The 24,945-nt window shown below is 34.9% G+C and overlaps 1 protein-coding gene across 1 annotated transcript in view; it reads left to right on the top strand.

Moving 5' to 3' along the window:
- Positions 1–24,945, top strand: part of Mdga2 (MAM domain containing glycosylphosphatidylinositol anchor 2) — a 732,366-nt gene that overhangs the window by 526,990 nt on the left and 180,431 nt on the right. Inside the window, exon 7 of the mRNA XM_028782361.1 lies at positions 20,405–20,734. Coding sequence (XP_028638194.1) covers positions 20,405–20,734 — 330 coding nt within the window. The remainder of the gene's footprint in view (positions 1–20,404; positions 20,735–24,945) is intronic.

The following is a 24,945-nucleotide window of genomic DNA, read 5'->3' on the forward strand; positions in this document are numbered from 1 at the left end:
ACACACACACACACACACACACACACACACACACACACACACACACGCGTTTGTTGTTGTTCTTCTCTCTCTGCTTAGTCCTGGCTGTCCTGGTATAGATCAGGCTGACCTTGAAGTTGTAGAATTTTACTCCAGGAACACAGCTGCTCTGGCATAGGATCACATCATAAAAACCTTCTAGGCTGCAATGACATATCTTTACTCACTCTGGCTAGAATACAGACATGCCCTTAGTGTATACTCTTAATTCACAACAATGAAAGTAATGTTAGTTTATAGAAGGAAGCCCCATGTTTGAAAGTAACATTTAAGGGCAGACAAAGATATGAATCAGAGAAGGTTTAACAAAATGAGCCAAAGACAAGATATGCCCAACTCTAAAGAGACAGACAGGAAAGAAATGCTACTTAAGAACAGCACAGGAAGAGGCAGACAGTTCACTTGAGTGGAGCTGAGTTCAGCACAGTTCAATTAAGCCAGTGCAGTGTTCATGAGTTCATGCATTTCCATGTAGGTCAGCAGAGACAGTTGAAGCCAGAGAATAACCCAAATCCCAGGGAGCTCCCAGAGATTGAGCTACAAATCAGGAGCATACATGGCCTGGTCTGAGGCCCCTGGCACAAATATATATAGCAAAGGTCTGCCCCTGTTGGGAGAAGAGTGCTTAATCCTCAAGAGACTTGAGGCCCCAGGGAAGGAGGTAGAGGAGGGACACCCTCTGGGAGGCAAGTGAGAGGAGGAATTGGATGAGGAACTGTGGGAGGGGGGACCAGGAGTGGGAGGCAATGACTGGAATGGAAATAAAAAAAATAATAATAAATATATAAATGCATAAACAGAAAGAGCCAGAAGATTAGAACAAACTGCCAGAGTTAGTTTAAAGCCAAGCAGACCAATTCAGTGAGAAGCTAAAAGAATCCAAATTTAAATCAGTCAGCTTGGAGAGGAGTTTGAGCCAGAAGAGCTGAGTAAAGCCAGCCATCCAGAGTTCAGAAAGAATTACAGCAAGAGGATAGCATGGAAGAAAGACAATACTTCATTTTATATATGTGAGTACACTGTCACTGTCTTCAGACACAGCAGAAGAGGGTATCAGATCCCATTAAAGATGGTTGTGAACCACAATGTGATTTCTGAGAATTGAACTCAGGACCTCAGGTAGTGCTTTTAGCTACTGAGCCTTCTCTTCAGCCCCATAACTGCTGGCATTTTATTTTTATGATTTTTTTCAATTCTTTGTTTGATCAACTATCTGAAGTTGTTTTTAGCCTGTCCCCTCTTGGGTACATTTTTCTTCTCTCCAGATTGGAGTATTTCTTCCAGTTCTCTATAGAGCCAGCTTGCTGGTCATAAGCTCCTTTAATCTGTTTTGGTTTCTGTTTGTTTATCCAAAGTTTCTCTTTCTCTTTCAATTACAACTAATAGTTGTGCTGGGTATAGTAGTCTTCCCGAGCATTGGTGATCTTTTAGAGCCCGAGCTACTTGAACTCTTATAGCTTTTAAATTTTCCATTGAGAAATTATGTTTTATTTTGCTGGTCCTTACTTTACATGTGACTTAGTCTCTTTGTCTTGCATCATTCAACATTTTTTGTTTATTCTGTATACTTAACATCCTGACTGTTCTATATTGTGCCGAGTTTGTTTTCTCTTTTATCCAGTCAAGTTTATTTGTTGTTCTTTTCTCTTGCATATTAAGTTGTTAATTAAATTTGGGAAACTTTCTTCTATGAACTTATTGAAAATAGTTTCTAAGTTTTTGAGCTGGGTTTTTTTCTTCTTTATCTATGACTTGTAGATTTGATCATTCCATAGAGTTCCAAAGTTTCGGCATATTCTGTTTTGTTTTTTCTAGGTTTTAAATATATTCCTTGACTGAATCAGATCCAGTTCCTCTGTCTTGTCTTTAGACTTTGATATTCTTTCTTCCACTTGACCCATTCTTGTTGGTGACACTTTTTATTGAACTTTTTTTTATTTTTTCACTTCAAATTTTATTTTGCCTTGCCCTTTATTTAGCAATTATTTCATTAAATTTTATTTTCAGGTCTTGAATTATTTTCTTTATTTTATTCAGTTACTAGCATTATTGTGGTCTTCATGTTGGCCTTTATTCATAACTTCTTCAAGTTTTTTGAAAGTATATATAATTGCTGTATTAAAGTCACTGTCTTCTGTGTTATTTAATTAATCTCCTCAGGGAACATTACTATTAGAAATTTAATATTGGAGGAGGCAGACATACTGTCTTTTCTCCTCTAAATGTTTATACTTTTGTGATGAGAGTAGCCATTTCACCTTTGTTTAGTGCAGATTTGAATCACTGTAATGTTACCCAAGCTGTGAGGTTATGAACCTACTAAATTGTCCTTGGACATCAGTCTTGAGGGAACTTAGTGTTGATGCATGAGGAAGACATCAGATTGGTCCCAGCTTGGCTAGTTCTAGGTATAGCTTGAGAGAAGAGGGTAGAGTTTGAAGATTCTCACAGCAGTCCTCAGAACTCTGTAGAAGGCTCACAGGGTTCTAAGGTGCTCCTTAGTTGGCAGAGGCTGGGATCATAGTGGATCTTAGATATACTATCTGGGGGAGTTGTTTAGGTTTAGAAACTTCAGGGATCATGATCGAGTTACTGTGGATGTGTGAATCCCATACCTGGAGATAACATATAATACACATAGTCTTCAAGTGGCAGTACTAGGAGTCTCTACCTGAGGTGGATTACAGAGAGCATCCTGTTGTCAGGCAGCAGGAGTCAGAGATGGATAGGAGTCAGGTTTCTTTGGAAATTTTTACTCTACCATATATTAACATGAAAAAGGAAAGTCTATTAAATCCTTGCTAGGTTAGAGAAAGATGAACTCTTGCTTCTGACTAGGTTAAATTCTATTATAAACTTTGCAAGGTACCATCATTAAAATCCCAAACATAACTGACTGTATCTGAAATTCAATAATAACGAAAGCTAACAGTGGAACTATGAGAAGATGTGTGAGGGCACATCAAGAAATATGGAAATGAGGTAAGGGGATAGCATCTGAAATGTAAATAAAATATCCAATAACATTTTTTAAAAAGGGAGAAAAAGAACCCACCCCCCCAAAAAAAAAAACACAAATATGTGTCTTTTTATCATAAAAGGGAATGGTAAGAGATTCCCTTTTCCAACAGATTTGGAAAAAATGAGGTTGTCTCAATCCTATAATGATGGTGAGACATAACAGTTAATGAATGCCTAATGAAGTAGTCAAAAATAAAAAAACAAATGCTATAGACTAAAAAGTGTACGTCACTTATTGAAGAAAAAGTTTTGGTTCCAATGCAAAGGAAGCCTAGTGCTGAGATGAGAAGTTCAATACAAATCACTGCCTCTAAATGCTTGATCATCTAAATTGTGTTTTTTTAAAGTTATTTGCAATGCTTTAGTTTCAACTGGAAACTCCTATTGAGTTGGTGATATTTACTTGTAAAAATGGTCATGTAGAAGTGTGCACAATATTCCTTAAATGGGCAGTTAAAGAATAGCATCTGAAGGATAGAGAGATAACTCTGCAAATAAGAGTACTTGCTGCTCATGCAGATGACTTGGGTTTGGTTTCCTGCATCCTCATGGAGACCTACAGCTGTGCATACCCCCAGTTCTAGCAGTTCTGGCATGCTTTTGTAACTTCACCAGTCACCAGACATGCACACAATATGCTTACATATGCAGGAAATGCACTCACGGATTTTAAAATAAGAACAACAGTTAGAAATAAAATAAAAGAAAGAAATAATATAATCTCTAGGTATCTTAGTCATTTTTCTCTCGCTGTGTTAAAATACCATGACCGATGTCAACTTTTTTAAAAGGAAGTTTATTTTGGCTCATGGATCCAAAGAAGACTCATTTATGGCAGAGGGGCAAAGCATGAGGTGGCCATAGCTTCAAAAGGAGGGGACTTTTATCAGCAGAACACTCAAAAACAGAGAGAAAGTGGGGTGAGACTGTAACCTCTCAACTTCTACTCCTGATGACATATTTTCTCCAGCTGGGCACAATCTTTCCTAACATTACCTATGAGGGACTGATGTTCAAGTACCTATGTAGATGCAGGACATTTTTTTTTTTCATTCAAACCACTATACTGGGTCAGCTAAATTCTACATAATATTATATATTGTTCCCATGAAAAAATAAAAATGAAACATGACATCAGAAGCTGATATATTAACATACTATTGATATCCCAGATCAAAGGAGTGGATCCAGAGAAATAATTCAGAAACACTCTTCTGAATAACAGATGTATAAATTCGAATTGGTGTGGCCTCAAGTTTCACATAGATTACCAAATAAAGGTACCTTATTATGACTTCTTTTTTTTTTCCTTCATGGAAGGCATATTTTTTTTTAATTTCTTTTTTTTTTTTGTTGAACATGAAATGCTTTTTTATAGCATGTTTTACAAGGGGAGGGGGTAAGAGGGGGATACATTTTTCATGTTATATTTATAGATAACATTGGTAGTTAAAAGAGGACTTTGTGAAAATGTCAAGAAAATTAGTTCTCACTGAGGTACAACACACACACACACACAGAGAGAGAGAGAGAGAGAGAGAGAGAGAGAGAGAGAGAGAGAGAGAGAGAGAGAGAGATACACACATATATGCATGAGTTGAAGTTATGTACTACCTTAGTAAAACATTCCATTTACTTCCGATACTTCATGTGGTCTGAGATTTCATAGGTTTATATGAGGCCACATTTCTTTATAAAATAAAGTCCAATGAGTCATTTCATTTTAAATCACATAGAGTTACAAATACCAGTGAAAAATTACAGATGGTATATAGTAGATCACCGCATGTTTATGATTCTCCCTTTGAAATACCTAGAGAATAATTTATTCTGAGCTCTGCAAGGTCTTGCCTTTCCTAAAGTATTTTTCAAAGTGACCGATCATGTGTTTTAATTTGACTAAGAAGAATATTTTACAATAAGATTCTACAAGATTCTGAAGTAGTTCACAAAGGCACCTAACATTTATCATGTTCTTTCACTAATTGGCTTCCACTGTGCGTGGAGGATTAATCTATTTACTTGACAAATATTTTATTGAGAAAGTCAGTTTCCCAGCCTAATTTTTATTTGCAGTTTCGTAGAGCTTATGTCAGTATTTGATAATGATTTTTTCCTCTTGATAATTTTCAAAAGGTCATAAAACGTCTTTTTAGTTTAATATGAGAACAATCTTCTAGAGATGTAAAACATGAGCTTTTATGCTTTCATCAAGAGAACAGATTGCAAATCTGTATAAATTAAATCAACCTGTTGCTGTTTTTATTAACACTTGAAATGCATTCTTTTCAAAATAAGACAGAATGAGAAATTATCATATGTATTAGTTCATATTCTATCTGCTATACAAATATATACGCATATATATACATGCATATATGCTTGCACACATGTCTGATATATTTTATGAGTATAGATTGCTTATGTTGTGTCCTTTTAAACAAAATCTTTCAGTAAATATTTTACATATGCTTATCATACAGTTACTAAATGTAGAAGTTTTCCTTTAGCACAATACTCTCTCGCCTGCAACCCATGTTCAAATTTTGCCAATTGCCCTATAATTAACAGAATTAACCCAATTTGTAGATTTTATGTACAGATCATAGTCCTTGATGTCATAGCTACTTGGAAGTGGCTTCAACTATGTTCCCAGTGGCCAAAGTTTCCACAGGTCTTTTCTCTGTTGTTTCTTGTCATGGGCCAATGAACCGTTAGAACTCATTTTTTGAAGTAAGTGAACTCTTAGCAAGACAGAAATTCAAGCTTTTTTGTAATCTTGAGAGTTCAGAGACTACTACATATTTGGAAAATTAGCTATATGGAAAAACAGTTTTCTGATACAAAGCAAAGAGTGGAAATGCATCAGCATAATTACTTGAAATGGAATCTTGATATTTCAGTTAGACCAACTTGAACACAAAGTGAAACAACAAAAACAACTGCCCCTCCCCCAAACAAAAAACATATATCATGCTAGTTAAATGAAACAGGAATAGAAAATACTGAAGGTTTAAAATTAGAAAATAGCAGAGTAGAAAATGAATATGTATGTGGGGGAGGGAGAATTTCACTGATGAAAGAAGAAAGAAAGAGAGAAAGGAAGAAAGAAAAGAAAGGAAGGAAGGAAGGAAGGAAGGAAGGAAGGAAGGAAGGAAAGGAAGGAAGGGAGGGAAGGAAGGAAGGAAGAGGGTGGGAGGAAGGAAGGGAGGGAGAGGAAGGGAAGGATAGAGGGAGGGAAGGAGGAAAGGAGGGATGAAAGGAAGAAAAGGAAGTCAGTCATGTCCTAAAAGTGGTGATTCCTGTTGTTTTATGGCTCATATGCTCTGAAGCACTGTATAGCACAAAAGCCAATACAGGCACCTGTAAACAAATGACTATTGCTCAGAGTTCAGCCCCGCAGCTTCAGGAAAGTGGTATCTTTTCTGAAAGAGAAGTAATGGATATGAAACAAGTTGTGGAGGTAAGCAGAAAGCAAGCAGAACTCGGCTTCAGGACAAACTCAATAGAAATTAAAGATCAGGACAAATTGTCCCTAGCAATTGCACGGGAAAGGCTAAACTCCCTTGTAAGTGATTATCTGACTCCTCTGACAGTCATTATCAGAATTCTATTCTGATGGCAACCAAGCCATGGGAAAGAGGCTTGAAGCGAGCCATTGGCTATGTTATGACCCACATATGGGAATGAGAGTAAATAAAGAATTTCAGGAGTTAGAGAATTGGAAGACAAGCTTTCTGTATTTTGTCTGAGAGGTAGATTTTGCTTGCTTGCTTACCCGCTTGTTTGCCCATTTGTTAAGTTAGTGAAATGCTTACACTAATGTTTCTAGATAAATGTTTTAAGGAATTTTTTTTAAATTATGAATTTAAGAATATTAGTAGCATCATATGCAGACCGGGATTTGAATTCATAAGTAGAATTAAAGGGAGTCAGCCCTGAAAAGTACAGAACATCCTTGGAAACTCAGGGAAAATATAAGTAAAAAGAGAAAACAGAAAAAAAAAAAGATTGCGAAAAATTGAGGTAATTTACCATTTTGTAGAAGCAACTGTTGTGATGGTAAGATGTTCTCCACATTCCCATGATGTTATCACACCTGGAATACCTTTCAGAAAAATAGATATCTTCTAAAAACCTGAGTTCTCAGACAGTGCCAAATGAAGGACAATTCTCTGACCCACAGATGATTTTAGATTTTCCTTATTTCGATTTTGTTTTCATTTTATTATAGCTGCCATTTCTAGTCTGGGCAAGACTTTCAACCAGGTGCCACCAGCACCAGTAGCATGGGAAACCATTCTAGATGATTTTCAAAGAATGCAACGTGTACTCTTTCTAAATTATGAAACAAGGCAATCTGTAGAGATTTACCCTGAATTAAAATTTAGTCTGAACCACTCAGCACCTGGATGATACATGTTTGTCTGGTGTTATAAGTAGCTCACATGATGAACAGATTGATAATCAGCCCTGAGATTTTTCAGTCTTAATCAAGGACATGACGAAACAAAAATTATAAATTGTTATTGTAAGATGACCACTCAGCATTAATATTATTTAGTCAAAAATAACTAGAAATAAAAGTTTTCCCTCAACTTCAATTTTCGGCTATAGTGAAGAAAGTATCAGACATTAATATTTCTATGTTCAGTTTAGAGCACTTTACCATTGATATTGCCAAAGCTGTTTCTTCATACAAATTCAGGTTTTATCATCTTGAGAACATTTTCTTGAGGGCCCTAATATATCTCTAGTCAGAATATATATATATATATATTCTGGCTACTGCCGATTTTCTCTTTGTTTTTTTTTCACCTTTTTTAGACAACGCATCATGAATATTGTAGTATGTCATTAATCATCACTATTGCTATGTTCTTTAACAGAATAGCATATTAGGTTTTCTCATAGGATCATGAACTATCAAGTCTCAGGTTCTTAGACATCGAAAATTAATTGGTTACTTCCATTACATTTGAGCTGCTATTGCACCTCTATATCTTGTATGCAGATGACTAATGGAGGTTGCAGTGATTGTGTCTGAGGAATTTTGATGAAGCTCTCACACAGAATGCTGACTGCGGTCCAACATCTCCAACACTAGTCAGTAGGGTTTGCATTTCTAGTTAGGTACTCAATCGATTTCTTGTTGATGACATCTTTAAGTGTTATCTTTAGCAATAGGGCCCCATAAACACATATTGCTGGTAACAAAATTTCAAACATTCAATTTTACCAATAAAGTCTTGGGAGCCAGATTCTGAGGTGAAAGCCAGTTAGTTCAGACAGACAGAGAATGCACCCAGCTGACCTCCTCCTCAGCAGACATCCTAAAAGGGAGTTCTTCTACACATTATTTCAAAAACCCTTCAAATTGAATGTTCCTCCTTTCTACTTCCTGTGGGTCTATCTGTCCTCCTGAATTCATCTTACTATGTTTATTTTCCTAGGTTCACTTCCTGTGAGCTGGTTGCTTGGCCTGCCTGCTGATCTATGGTTGACTTTATTTATTCCTACTTACAAGAAACAAAAAGCTCTTGGATTGACGATGTGAGATAGGGCTGAGCCATACCACAACTAGAAACAGGTTTTGTTTTAGTAAACAACCCAATCTCGGGGCTCAAAGTGTGATCAATTATCCTGCAACAAACCCATTATAGAAAGATACCAATAGACTTGACAATAATTTGTGATGTTTATAGTTTTCCATGCGGGCTGCTTTGGGCAATGCCTTAGCAAGATGTAACCCAATCCTGGCACTGGAGGTGTCTAGTTGGGTTATTATCTCCTCTGTCATTTTATGGTTCCATTTAGATTCCTGAAATATATGTCTATATATTCAGGAAGCTTCTCCTGTAGTAAGTTTCAATATAGCTTTTCAAACAGCCTTTACTGTTAGTCAGTTACCTTCCCTTTGATTCTCTCCTTGAACCTTCTGTTTCACTCCCCTCTCCTCTTCACATATTTTGTTAAGTCCTATTCCCATGTTTTGACACAGTATTAACAAATAATATCTATCAGCAATATGCTCCCACCTTCATTGATAGCATCAACAACCACCTCACTAGTTCCGTTTCATAAAATGTGAATTCATATTTACTTCTCTATTCCTTAAGAAAACACTGCTTTTGGATTTATTTTATTTTTGGATTTATTTTGAATCGCTCAGTATCTAGACAAATTGCCTTTGCTTCCAAGGTCAAATTGGTGTTGTTAGCTCACCTGGAGAAACGGAGTCACTGCTGGTGCTGATACATGAAAAACGGCGCATCTTTTGATTTCGATGAGGCTACTTCTTTTAACATCAGGTGGAGTTTAATTCAGTTGTTAGTGTGTTAGACACAATCACACAAGACTTTCAATGAATCGGTGGAGTCAAAGGTTTTGGGGGAATTTAGATAATGAACTTTTTGGACGGCACAAGCAAGAGATTGGAAAGGAACTTTGTTCCCGAGTCAAAAGTCAAGGAAGCCCCTGAAATGCCCATGGAGCAGGAGTGGTTGCTCTGACATGGGACAGCACCAAAGAGTCCAGGCATCTGTATTTTTTTTCTTTTCCTTTTTCATTTATAGGACTCATGGCAGAATTTGGAGTAAGATAAGGGGTGACAGGAGAGGCCGTCAGCTCAGTTGATCCAATTTTATGGTGTTCAGTGGTTTTCATCAGTTGAGTCATTTCCTGACAATATAGGCTCCACGCAGAGGTGCTTCTGTAGAAGATTACAGAAAGAAACCAGACTTCCTTCTAGCATCTCTGCATGAAAGACCTTTCGGTATAAACACTTCTTACACATCTGGCCTTAGGCAAAGACAAAAATCCTCACTTATGCAGTGACACTTTGGCTTTTAGCTAAAGAAAACTTCAGTCTCAGAGCCCCTATCCTTAACCTATTTGCCTGCTTCTAATTTTTCATTCTTGCTATCATTCTGAATTATCTTACTTGCCATAATTTTGTTATTGAAAAGAGAAAAAGCTTTACAATTGTACTACTACAATCTTATTTAAAGGCTTCAGAATAAGGAACATGTACTCTATAAAAAAGAAAATATTGTACATGCTTAGTACTATATGTGTTAAGCATTATATTTACTTCATTCTAGAGTTTCTGTAGACATCATTTTGTCAATTATTCCACATGCTAATAATTAACAAATTTAGGTTATTTTCTGAGGATTATTATCAGGAACTCAAGAGCAATAAAACATTAAATATTAAATCAAGTTTATTACTTTAAAAAAGCATGGCATAAGAAAAACTCACCTTTCCATCTCTTTCTCTCTCTCTCTCTCTCTCTCTCTCTCTCTCTCTCTCTCTCTCTCTCTCTCTCTCTCTTTCTCTCTCTCTCTCTTCTTTTTGTTTGTTTGTTTGTTTTGTTTTGTTTTGTTTTTTCGAGACAGTGTTTCTCTGTGTAGCACTGGCTGTCCTGGAACTCACTCTGTAGACCAGGCAGCCCTCAAACTCAGAAATCTGCCGCCTCTGCCTCCCAAGAACTGGGATTAAAGGTGTGTGCCACCACTGCCCACCTTTCTAACTCTCAAATACTCTCCTTACTCATATGATATTCTGTCACTGAGGTAATTAAGTATAGCATGTGTATTACTGCTTGTTTGTATATGAGCATGTGTACGTTGGAATCATAAGCATTTTCTTTGGCATTTGAAACTTTGTTATAATAAAATTGTTAACTTCATCCTAATTCTTTCACCTTGACAGTTCAAAGAACTTAATTTAGTATTATAAAAACAAATTTACACTTAATACTTGCGCATGCAAGACTTCATTAAGTATTACTCCAGTGAAGCACAGAGGTGGAACTCAATGATAATGAAGCAAAAATGGAGAAAAAAATTTAACTGCTGAGATAGTGAATGGAATATTAGATAGAAGGTTACTCTATAATTAAGCCATCATTTATTGCCTCTTTTCTCCTTCAAAGTATTCTAGACAGATACTGGAGAGAAAGCCCAGGGATCTATAGTCAGAACAAAAAAACATCAAATATTAGTCACCCTGAGGTAGGGTTATATGTTATTGACTAGGTGGTACTAATATTTCATCTGTTCTCCAGTTACTTAATATACCTCCATCATTCTCTTAGTTTTACAATGCAAACTAAAAGAATAGATTTCAATTCTTTCTGCCTGTTTTGTACATATTTATTTACATTTTTTCATCTTAGGAAACAAAACAAACAGTAATTCCATGTGCCTGAAACCTAGGCACAAAATGCAACATAAATATTTTTAAAAAAATCTGTGTTTGCAATTGTGTCACAATCATTCCTCCCACAATAAGACTTGGTTTTCATTTGTTGGTTGATAACTTGAATGGGGGCCCATGGAATTGCAATTGGCATACAAATGAGCAAAAGGCACTTGCTTATTGTCTTAAGTGTTACCTGACTATAAAGACATTTGAAGTGAAACACAAAGAATATGAAAATGTGAAAGAACTAGAAAATTTTACTGTGTTAATCAGTCAAAAGGCCAATGCTAGCCTCAGAGCCTTTAAGGCCAATGTACCTCAAATAACAGCTATGTATAGCCTGTCCAAGGGAATGAACACATGAGCACCATTTTATCAAGAAATGAGCCAAAGACAGTTTGAGGGATGGGCATGGTCAAGAGAAATATTTAAGTGCAAGCTACACAAGTTTTTTTGTCTGAAGAAATAGCTTAAGGAAGAAAAATACTGAAACTTAGGAAGTAGATAACCAGAGGAGCGTTGGATGTAAGGTTCAAGTGAGGGAAGTTAGCAGATGGAACCAGTCATCTGAGAAAGGAAGGCCATAATTCTGAGGACAAAAATCCACAGTAGAACAAGACATCTAACTCAATGAAAGAGTCTTAGGTAGAGTTATTCTCATCATTTCCTTTTTCTCTTTTCTTCAACTCCTTTGCTCCTCCTCTCAAAAATAGTTAATTAAGTATATTGCAGGGAAGCAGGTAAGTGATAATAACTCCATACCTTCTTCCAGTCTCACAGTTTATGCTGGGTTTCCAATGCAGTATTATCACCTCCATCAATGTTAAGGATACATTATTTTTAAAAGTATTTCAAAGAATTATGCTATCCCATGAATTTCTACCTCCAGATCATTGTATAATTGTTTCCAATCCTAAATTGTTTTTTAAAAAAACACAATTTAGTAAGATATATAATTAACTTTGGACACGTTTTTACTTCTATAAGTGAAGGGGCATTTTGACATTTCACTTGATGAAAATATGGATTCAAAATACTAATTTTGAACATCAAAGGGACAGCAAGTGGTGCTAATTAATATTCTCCTATTTAAATATCTAGTGATAGCCATTAGGAAATTTCAAATGCCATTTGCATGGTAGCCATAGTGTAAAAATATTCTTACATATGGCACTTATGAGGCTATTTTGGTATTTATGGGAATTCTATATTTCTTCTTAAGATCAAAGGGAAATGGAAGGAATGACAAGATAATGGTGACAGTAATGATAAATAAATCTACCTTTCTGCCTCTTATAGGAGGGGCTTGTTCCAAAAAAGCATAATGTGGGCCTACCAGAAGTACCTTTTTTCTCTTTTAAGTGACACCTACACACAATTGTTCTACTGAGTAAGAACAATCAAACGGCCATTCCAATTTAGCCACACTTTGATTAAGCAGTTTGAATGACTCCTGCAGTGATTAAATTTGAGTAAACCAACAAAATAAATGGAGCCTTGATAATTTACAATAAAATAGAACTCACTCTACCTTTCAGCATCCAGTTCTGCATTCAAATGATTATAGTTGTTCTAGCCTGTCGGCTCTAGGAAGTGGTGTAATTTGTTGTTGATGCACTGCTAATGAACTTCCACTCAGGTGGTCATTGGTTGGCAATTTGAGTCTTAAAATGTAATAGAAAGATAATAACTGGCAGTGTATAAAGAAAAAAGGAAAGAAAAAGAAAAAAATAAATTCTCCTGATTCCCAACTATCCTTCAACAGCTCCATCATTTCACTCTTAAATCCTAGATTCTATATATTTTAAATTTAAATTATTCCTTTCTCAAGGAATTAAGATAGACTTACCACACTGATTCTACTCTTATAGCTTTACAACTACTATAATATCATTTCTTATTAATGTTGCTTATATATTCTGACATCTCCATTTCAAAGGTGTGAGCAAACTAAAAAATTAAAGTTTTGTTGAAATCTATTGCCAGTCATTGATTCAGGAAAGCAGCATGCTTAAAAATCTATCTTAGTTTTTTAAGGAAGAAATAATTTAAGTTTATACTGTATGCTATAGAATGTATGCCTTATGAATCAAAGGGGGTGGAGCTATTGAAGAATAGTTGAACATTAGAAAAAAATTCTTCAAACAAGTTTTTTAGATAGCTCTGAACTGCATTTGATAACTTCAGTGTATCATTTGATACTTGACATAGAAAGTCAAAATCTTTCCTTCATGTTCTGGCTTTGTTTTATCATAAATTTAATTTTCCCTGGACAGTCTATCTTTTTGGTTATTTTGTAGTTCTTTTAATGGAAATGTTTGAGACATCAGGTGTACAATATATTTTCAAAATGTTTCCATGAGTCATGCTGTAGCTGCCAATTTCCTATCTTGGTTTCTGGGACATGTGACTTAGAAAATTTTCCGCAAAGGATCAGAACTTTAATAGGTACAACTAACCTCCAAGAACGTGGCAACAAGCATGCAAACATATTCAAAGCTTTGGCCAATTCTCCACAAAAGGAAACTCTACTTAAAAGTCGTAGTTTTAACTTTGTTTTGTTTTGTTAACACAACCATGATTAACTTTATGAAGCAGAATTTCGAAGTGTTCTTGGATGTCTCTTTTACTTCATCTTCCATCTTCCATTGGAATTGTTCATCTGCTGAGCTCTGATACACATAAAGAGCACTCTGGCCTGAAGTGAATTTCCCATAAGAGAATGAAGTGTTAGACAGTTGGTGTCTCATGATCATGGTATACACTGGTGACCCATTATGTACACATGATAGAAGCTCCACTGGAATTAGAGTTTCTGTGTTAATCTTTTTCTCACCAATAGCCTTGTCTTAATAGAGTTCGACAATCATATATTGCTGGAGCTTCACCACTGTGTATTCCTGTCTCTTCTTCTCTCTCATTTCCCATAAATATTAAGAGTGCAAGGCAGTAAAACAAAATCAAAGTGAAAACAGACACTACATGCTGAAAACAAACATGCCTAATCATAAAGGAAGATATAAAATATACTATTGTTAATTCTATTTCATATATTCACTTATGTAAACTATTTTCAACTGCATATTCAATTGGCATCTGGTGGGGTCGAAAAATACCTCATTTCTCAAACAAATATTAAACTCTCTGTAGCAGAGTATAGAAAAAAGCAATGCCTTTTTAAAATTGATTATACTGTTGGTCTTTTTATTTGTCTATTTCTCTTGATAATAGTTTGTAAATTTTTTTTCATCCAGAATTCTATGTAGATCATAAGATTAGCTATATCTAGAAAGGATTTCACTATTTGAATAGTGGATACAAATAGTGTTATTTTTTTAATTTACATATCAGTTGTTTTGCTTTCATGTATGTCTATGTACATGCATACTTGGTCCTACAGAGGCCATAGAAAGTATCAGATCCTCTGGAACTGACATTGCAAATGATTATGAGTTGCTTCATGAGTGCTGGGAATCAAACCTGGGACCTCTTGAAGAGCAGCCATTGCTCTTAACCATTGAACTACCTTTGTAACCTCATTTTTTTCACTGATTTAGCAACTTGGCTTGGTAATTGGAGGCCACTCTGTCTCTCTATCTTTTTGAAACAGATTCTAAGCAGAAATCTAAAAGGTAATATCTGATAATTTCCATTTCCAAAGACATACTCTGTCAATTGCTATTTTTATTGTGTTACTTCCATAATTATTTTGATTATTATGCTAATATTTATTATTTAGGTCACAGATAACTTTATTAAGTTTTATTTTTCAATATGTCACTAATTTTTCTAGACTTTTTACAATGTGCTTTGATTTTAACACCCACCATCTTTAAACTCTTCCCCAGATCAATCCGTCTTCTCCCTTTCTCTTTCCTTCTGACCCACTCAACCTTGCTTTTTGTTTTTGTTTTGTGTTTTTTCTGTTAAGAGCACTTTGTGCTTCACAAGTACTCTTGGATGTGTGGTCTTCTGTAGGAGAGTGGTAGAGTTACACAGGTCTATAGTCATACAGAAAAATGAGTCTCCTTCTACCAAAAGTTGACAAATTGCAGTTAAATCCTAGGCTAGGTGTAGGACTTAGTGCTCTATTCCCATCTCCAAGCTGGGATTTTGGCTTTGACTTGCATGGTCTTATGCCTGCTGTTATAACCACTGTGAGTTCATATATGCAGTTGCCCTGCTATGTACAGAAGCCATGGTTTCTTTGTACTCTTCCACTGCCTCTGACTCATAAACTCTTTCTTATTTCTCTTCCACATCATTCCTGATGCTAGAAAGACAGGACATGGCATATATGTTCTAAAAGGTTTTCACGTGCGCAGCCATGACCACATGGAGAGAGGGGGAAGGGGAGTAGGGGAGTTGGCAACCTGCAGGCACTGGGTCAAGGGAGCAAGAGAGAGAGGAAGGGGCAAGCAGCCCCTTTTATAGTGGGCAGGCATACCTGGCTGTTGCCAGGTAACTGTGGGGAGGAGCATACCTGGCTGTTGCCAAGTGAGTGGAGGTAGAGTTTAACAGATTACTAACACGTTCCACTTAGAGCTGTCTTCAGTCTTAGAGAAATATATTTTACAACTTTAAGCTAGTATCTTTGGTCAAGATATAATCTCACAGTCTCCTTCTGTGGAATCCACAATATAGGCATCTTTCAAGCTGGTACTTTGACTCAGGCCTAAGGCAAAGAATTAGTCTATCTTGTTCATAGTACAACGTGTTCAAACTGGATCGAATAGAGGTTAGCTTCATGCCAAATTTTTCCATGCACTGTCAGACTAAACAAGTATCTTCCAAGGTCCATTCATTACAACTGATGATACTTTAATCCTAGTAGAGTGTTCACTTAGGATGGTATTAGGGGATTTTCAAGTTCACCTAAGAAATTAAATTTGGGGCAAGGGATTTGTCCTCTCTTTTTCAAGAAATGCTTCAGTGTTCTATGGTACCTTAATCTATTGGACACTTATTATAATTCAGCACTTACCTCGAACTGATTTGAAAACAGTGAAATCTTAAATAGAAGGAAGAAATAACATTAAATAAACTTTGTGTGAACAACTAGAAATTATTCACTGAAAAAAGAGAATAGTCAATTGTAAATGTAAGCTTTCAGCTTATTAACTATATTAAATCCTTTATATTTTCAAAGATCAAACATTATCATTAATAAGCTATTTCCTACAGTAGGTATTTGAGGGAGCCTAGTACTTTCACCTCCTATTTTTATAAAGGACACGCTTGACCCATACAAACTAGATAACACATTGAGGACCTTATAGATATAGAGTTCGTTACAAGTTACTATTTACACATAGAATTAGTCTCTTAGATTTCTGAACAAATTGAGTAAGAAAAGTAATAAATTATACTCTCCTGTTAGTATAGATGAACATGCCTCATGTACACCCAATTATATTTTATTTTCATTAGACTATTTCTCTTCTGTGTCCATATCCAGTTGTTTAGATATAGGGAAAACATAAACAAACATAAAATAATTTCTTTACAGAACTGTGATTCAAAGTCCTTGTTCTGATATTCTTTACCTAGAGTTGAATAGACTGGTTTCTTCTTTTTCTTTTCTATTTTGTATCTTTTAGAAGTCTAGTATGATTGGCTTAAACCAACTCTTTGAACAATATTAGACTGAGATCAAATATCTTTTGGCATTAAGTTTATTGGTTTTGTAGTTAATTCATTAGAATACATTTTATTATATTGCTATAAAATACTGCAATTATGTATGACATTTAATCTTATTGATTACAGCTATATAGTCTTTAATCTTTTACTTAGGATTTTATAAATCACTTTGCCAGGAGTGAAACAGCCTATGACATATAATGTGCATATTGATTTCACATGTTTTATCAGGGTATTTTTTTAGTTTAGCAGTTTCAATCCAATTTGAATGATTAATGTGCAAGGCTTTTGTTGTCAATAATATTTCAATTTATCCCCATACAAAGCACTGAATGACACAATAGTATTGTGTGCTAAGTGGATCTCAATCACATGAACATTTGAGTGTTAGTTAAATCTGCTTTTATATGTCAATCAACAAACCACTTAGTAAAGGAAATTATTCTTAAAAGTATTGAAATGTAACCTTCCACTAGTAAAAAGTTATTTAATAAGTTAATACATATAATTTATTTTTCACAACTATTACTGTAAATAATAATTCTATTTAAATTTATGTATTTACTTTGGAAATGATAGAAATATTTGTTTAGAAATAAAAATAATTTTTGTGTTATTATACTAAAAATCAAAATGCTCTTAGTATTTTTAATGTTTTTTAAAAAGGGGGATATTCCCCACTCCCTAAATTGTTTTGTGCAGAGGAACTATTATTACATCTGAATTGTATTTGCACACTATCTTGTACCAAATACAATATCCAGATGTTACCACTTTTTAAATTATATTTCCTTTCTGGAGACACTGGATTTACCTTCAGTGCTTCTGAGAATGTAACACATTAATCTAGGTAGTAGAAATTCCTAATGAATCATCATATTCCAATAACTTTCTTATAAGTGTGTGATTCAGCATATAATATTCATGGAGTGCATGTTATTAAGAAAATTTTAAGAAACAATATTAAATGTGCTTAAATATTTGACTTCTAATGTCTTATTATCATCAAGAGTACATTTTTTAAAACTAATTTGTGAAGTTCTTTTGTGTGATTCTGATTTCCTGAAGCTTGTAAAGTAATATTTCTTAAGTATATGTATCTAGTTTCCCTAGATTTGTGTATCATAAGAATTAAATGAATATATTTTTAGTAATTGTAAATTAATGTAAAGAATGACTACATACATTTCCATAAAGCCTGGTTATTTCTATGTTCTTCATCTCAAATGATTAGAGTGTCTAGTCTTGGATAAGGACCCTGTAACAATGTACTGAGTACAAAGAAAGATGCAAACATTGTTTTTCATGGTTACCTACTTTTCCAAAGACACAATGAACAAAGCAGACAAACTACTGAAGACTAGCAAGTATGGAAATGTAACTGAAATGTGTTTTACAATTAGAAATCTCTTGTTCATTTGGCATATTTGTGCAGTGTCCCTGTTCCCCATGATCTTCCCAGCACTAACTGAGGGAACTTCTGTTAAGTTCAGAGATGCCATGCAAACGCTAGTGCATAGCCTCTTATGTCTGCAGATACACTACAGGTTCTTGATTTCTGAAAGTATCAGTGTGATTGTAGCTTTGAAGTTGATAGTGTGTGACCAATATATTTTGAGACAGCTCTACAGCGTAAGCTACATTTCCTATACAGGTAGGACAATATTGAGTTGAAGGGAAATGCAGACAATAGTGCGAAACACAAAAGCATGTTCAGCTGGAAAGCATCCATAAAAGAAACAATTTCTTCCCTGTTAGGTCTACAATTTCAATCAAGTTCATGTCAGTAGGAAGCCATAACCCTTGCCAGTCACCTTCAGTCAGCCATTACAGCCGATCCAGCTTATCACTTACCACTAACCCTAGACCCCTGTTAAGAGAACAGAAAATAAACATGGCAGGTACTCTAAGCCATCTGCAAGAGGTTCTTTTGGTCTTCTGCAAGAAAGAGCCAGCAGGAGTTTTAGTTGGAACTATCTACGTGTTGTATGTTGCAGGATATTTGATCACACTGTGAACCCTGAGATTACTTCTGAAAAAAAAAATGTCATTAGTTGTGGTATAGCTCAGCCCTATCACACACCTTTAATCTAACAGCTGCCTTTTTATTGCAAGCAAGATTGAATAAAGCCAACCATAGGTGAAGAGGCAGAGCAAGCAACCACTTGACAGGGAAGGAACATGAGAAAAAAACCATAGAGAGTGAGAAGAAGACGGGAGGACAACAGATGCACAGGAAATAAAAAGGAGGGACATTTGGTTGGAATGGTTTTTAAGACTGTGTAGAACTGGCTTTTCTCCTTCTGGGACTCAGTTGAGGAAGAAGGTCAGCTGGGTGCTTTCTCTGCCGCTTTAATCTAAGCAAGCTTTCACCCCAGCATCTGGCTCTTGATTCTTCATTTAGTAAAATCAAACATTTGGGATTTTGTTTTTAAAACAACAGCTGTGGGATGAAGAAGAAGCAACAAAAGTTAGGAGAATGTTTTACAGACATAATTTTTTCCAGTTCACATTTCGCATATAGAAATGCTTCATAAAAATGCATGGACTCAATTCTTCCTCTACTAGCCTTGCTCATTATATGTAGATATATGTACATTATAAGGTAATATAATGTTAGAAGAACTTCTCTTATTATGATATTTGTACAGCAGGTGAGTTGCTTGGGAAATTATGAAATACTGAAACCATGGTGTTGGAGAGGTTTTATGTTAGATGATCCATATTATTTCTTTAAACCTTAGTACCCTATGATTTTAGGTAAACTGTTACCATGGTTAATTTAAATTCTATGGTGATGATATTTAATTATAATATGGCATAGTTAAATACAATTGTCATCGTTAGCTATTGTCAACGTGACATACTTGGAAAGGCAGAACTTCAGCTAAACTATTACCTGCATGGGAATGACTTGTAAGCATGGGGACATATTTTAAGTGCTGCTTGATATAGGAGATCCCAGCTGCTGTGGGTGACATGATGCCTCAGCATGTAAGCTTCAAGTGCATAAGGAGAGTTGCCCAGCAAGCCAGAGGGACCAAGCCAGTAAGCAACTGTGTTTCCCGTAGCCAATGCTTGAGTTTCTGCTTCCAGGTTCTTGCTTCCTTCAATAATGGACTGTAAGTATAAGATGAAATAAAACATTCCTTCCCCAAGTTGCCTTGGGTCAGTCTTTCATACCACCAACCAAAACACAATGAGAGTAACAACTGTGAGTAGAATTAAAGTATGATTTTTCTATCACTGCCAAGCATCACCTAATGTATATAAGAAAAATCAGTGTACAGAATGTTTAAATGAGTTCCAGTTTAGAGATTGTTTTTTCTGTAGGACCTATTAAGATTTATAGTGTATGTGATTTAAAGGAAACATATGCTCACTCTATCTTGCTTTGCTTTGATATTTCAGCCCAGAGACAACTACCCAGAGTGACCAAACCTTCACAATTATCAAAATAACACTAACTCCTTGTGAAATTTTTATGTTTTAGCATTAAAAAAAGGACGATTTTGGATCACTCCTGATCCTTATCACAAAGATGACAACATCCAGATCGGGCGTGAGGTGAAAATTTCTTGCCAAGTAGAAGCTGTTCCCTCTGAGGAGTTAACATTCAGTTGGTTTAAAAACGGTCGTCCATTAAGAAGTTCTGAGAGGATGGTTATTACACAGACTGACCCTGATGTGTCTCCCGGAACAACAAATTTGGATATCATTGATTTAAAATTCACGGACTTTGGGACTTATACTTGCGTGGCCTCTCTGAAGGGAGGAGGAATATCTGATATCAGTATTGATGTTAATATTTCCAGCAGTACAGGTAAGAGACTTGTTCATGATATAAAACCCATTTAAATGAATTTAAGTTTGATGTAATAAGTGAAGCTAAGAAAGCATTATTTTTTTTTAAATTTGCTAAATCTAAAAATTTTACTATTCTGAATACCTAGAAAGTAACTGACTTGAGGCACTGTTGCTTTCATTTTTATTTAGATTTCTATATGAAGTTTTAAAAAAATTGTATAAAATCAATAGTAGTGACAAAATTATGATTTAAGGTGAACTAGTTTTTTCATTAACCACATTCATTGTAGAGCTAGAAATTGTATTAATAAAGTTAAACCAATGACTAAGGCTGAAATATTTTTAAAGTTTAAAATTTAACAAAACTCTTTAGGTCTAAGGCATAAACCTTGAGAAATGATTTAAGAGCACTTAAATTTAAAAAAATGTAAGAAATGTTTTCACTGCTAAGGGATAGCTTTTGTTAAAGTTGGTGATAGATATAGCATCTCAGAAAATACCATGGTACTACAGCCTCACAATGCAAAGAGCTAAATGCAAAAATATATTAGAGCAGAATTATTTTGAGGTTAAAAATAAAAATGTGTAAAGCATATCTAGATGAGGGAAAGTCCAGTGTTTTTCTTAGAGAATATGGTAGGTTAACTCTCAGGATGTTTAATGACCCAGTGTACTTTGCCAATCTGTTACCAGATTGAGTTTTAATTGAAGATCCTCACATAGTGCTGGGTGAGTATTATAAATTGAACTCATAGAGTTCAGTTATAGCAGAAAAGCTCCATGCTTGCAGGTGCTTAACAGCTGGCTTTTCCTTTCAGTCGGGCATCATTTCAGTCCACACTGCTTCATTCACATGTGACTGTGTGCCTTCTCATGGTTCCCAATCGTAGTTCATGCTGAATTGATTTTACTCCTAAGTCCATATGAAAGGCTGACAAAACATGCTTACTTTCTGCTGTTCATTGTTGTAAAGTATATTCCGTGTTTATTTGGTATATAACCAATGTGAAAGGAAGTTCGAATGTTAAACATAATAGTATTTTAACATGGCTTCTATCCTAGGCTATATAAAGCCTCTACCTGGTCTCTAAATATTTGAACTAGCATGATCAGATAAATTTATTTATGATGTTGATGGAAAACTGTTGATAAGTACTTATTCAATCAACAGATATGCATGCACTCCCCACATTAGAATGGTGGGCAACCTTGTGCTGAGTAACATTGTGTAAGATTTCCCTTTAAAATTAAGAAAGTCCAGAGTCATTTGCCTTTATTTTTATTGGATAATTTTCCAGAATTTTCTACCTGTACATATCACCCCACATTGTTTGTTTGTTTCTCTTGTTTTGTTCACTCATTTTTTTGTTTGATAACTAGCCTACAAACACACACAGACACACGCACACACACTCAATGCTTTTATTTAATGACTCATTTGAAGAGAATATGGCTCGTTGGCTGTTCATCTTTGACAAAATAGATCACAAAACAAAAAGAAGGACTTTGTGAAAGTTTTACTAGAATGTGTTCTGATAGTCACTTAAATATGGTATTTACATTCACTGATATTAGGAATTATGAATGACAAAATAGAAATGTTCAAACCTTCAGATATACTACAAGAAAATTTTAAGGTATTCAGAGAACAGATTTTGTTCAAGAAGAATCTGGTAGATATTTAGAATAGTCATAATAAATTATCTTAACTATATGTTTGGTTTCTGAAGATAGCAACAGTAGAAATAAAAGGTTTACTAAGCTTTTAGAATCCCTCCTCATGTGATCTCCTTCCAGTCACATCACACAGATCTGATGTTCCCCAAGGGGAAACTGTGAAAAGTGAGTTTTGTCTGTACTGTTCAATGTAGTCTCAGCATTAGTGAAAATGCATGTCACATAGTCAGAATGTCACACAATCAGAACTATAAAATAGTTATCTGACAAAACTATGATCTAATTTGTGAACTGGACGCTCTACATAGGTTGTCTTTTCTTATTCTACCACTGTTGGTCCCTTGTGTTCTTTCTCTATTTTCTACTGACAAGACAAAAAGTTCTTCAGTACACATATGTATAATTTAGTTTAATTGTTCAGGCTCAGACAAGATAGAAGATGGATGTTGAAGTTAGTCTAATAAAACTAAAAATGTACATCTCATCAAAAATCTGTTAAGGTATTAAAGTGGCAAAAATCAAATGATTTTGTCAAATTTAAGACTAATGAGTTTATTTGAGTATATAAGTGCTATGTTCTTCAGTCTAGACATACAGAAAGTTGTAACTTGAGAGAAGTTAAACCAATGAAGATGTCTCTCTTCATACTGAATCTGGCTTATGTTTTATAAGTTGCCTACAGTTCAGTGGCACACCAGAGTAGTCTGTACAGATCTCATAACTGAGAATTTGGGATTCTATTTACAACATTAAAATTAGTATCTCCCTCTGATAGAAGTCTATACTCAAAATGCCAATTCAAAGTGAAAACAGATACGTAACAAGCCAAAGTTAGACTAAGGAGGTTTCACAAGCTATACTGTATGAGAAACTCTCAGACTATATCAATAAAATAAAACCACTGAGAATATAGAAGGAATTTAGATGTGTTGGTTGAGTGAATGAATCAAAGAAAATGAAGAAGATGGAACAACCGTTTAAAAAATACATTTTAAAAAGCGGACATGTGGTTCCATGATAGAAAGCCAGTACCACAAAAATGACAAACACCTTTTCAATTTTGGGGTTTTCCTACTGATTACCACTTCAGGGAACTTAAAAATGGCCAAGTGGTTTTTCTTATACTTAAACACTTTTATAATATTATACTAAATTATGATGTTAAATTTATACCATTCTAGGGTGATGTTTTAATTCCGTTTAAATTCTCTGAGTCTGGTATTACACAGAACTCTTAACATTGATTCTCAATTGTTCCTCTGTTTTAAGGGATATGTCCATGACATGTAATGAGATGAGGTTTTGTTGCCATGAGACATTTCTACATAGCAAAGAAATCTTTCATAAATAACAGATCCACAGTCAGCGTATTTGTTAGATGACACTTAAAATTGAAACGGAAAATATCCCCGAAGGGAATTTGTCATTTGCAGAATTATTAATGGATTTTAAAGACAATGATTTAAGAAAACAAAATATGTTTAGGAAAACATTGGAAAGCTATGTCTATTTGATGATTTATCTATGCATTTATGGAATACTAAAAAAAATACAATGTACATGAGATAAATGATACATTATTTTCTAATTAGTTAAATATTAACACAGACACAGAGTGCACACACTCGCACACATACACACATACACACACAGTTCTGTAAGTATAAAAATTGTCCTTGTAATCATTTCTGTTTTCTCAATTTAAATTGACATTCGATTTCCTTTACTAAATTCTTTTAGTAAAGAATTTACACTGTGCTCCATAACATACAGACATGATTCAGATAGACATTGCCTTAGCTGATTCAAGGCAGTGTCCGCAGGAACCTGGAGTAGTCTGTAGTGGACAGACACCTCACCTGAACTTTGATCAGACTTCCATGGATGCTCTGAGTGCTTCTGCAGTATAGCTACCATCAGTCTCATGGAGACCTGAGATTAAACTTGAACCTCAAAGGAAGCAAGGGAAGCAAACAGAAGCTGGGGAAAAGATAAAGCAGCTACTTGTTATGTTTAAGTTATAGCATTGATATTGATTTGAGAAAATCACATCAGTTTATTCTGGTCTTAATATTTCATTGCTAGAACTATATTTTAGGCTAGACTTCAGGCAACGTAAAGTACTTTCTATGCATTGCTATAAATGTCTCAGTTACAAATTTAATTGTATCAAAGTCTAAATGTCACCATTCAGTTTTGTCAAATATAAATTCTTAATGTGCCTCCTAAAGAAAATTAATGCAAATTTAAGCCTAAATTATCAGCAGCTAAAATCAAATTTTAGAATGTCATCACAGGCTATTCCTTTTTACGAGCATAAATGTTAGAGTAAAATTTTAGTTTTAATAGTTTCTTTCTCTCTTTCTTTTTCTTCCTTCCTTCCTTCCTTCCTTCCTTCCTTCCTTCCTTCCTTCCTTTCTTTCTTTCTTTCTTTCTTTCTTTCTTTCTTTCTTTCTTTCTTTCTTTCTTTCTAACTTTCTACTGCTGTTTGCCCTCACTTTATAATGAAGTCTCTGGTACTCATCAGTTTGCATGTATTCCTTCACATGA

The sequence above is a fragment of the Grammomys surdaster genome, unplaced genomic scaffold, assembly GCF_004785775.1.
Source record: "Grammomys surdaster isolate TR1022 unplaced genomic scaffold, NIH_TR_1.0 98, whole genome shotgun sequence".
Lineage (NCBI taxonomy): Eukaryota > Metazoa > Chordata > Mammalia > Rodentia > Muridae > Grammomys > Grammomys surdaster.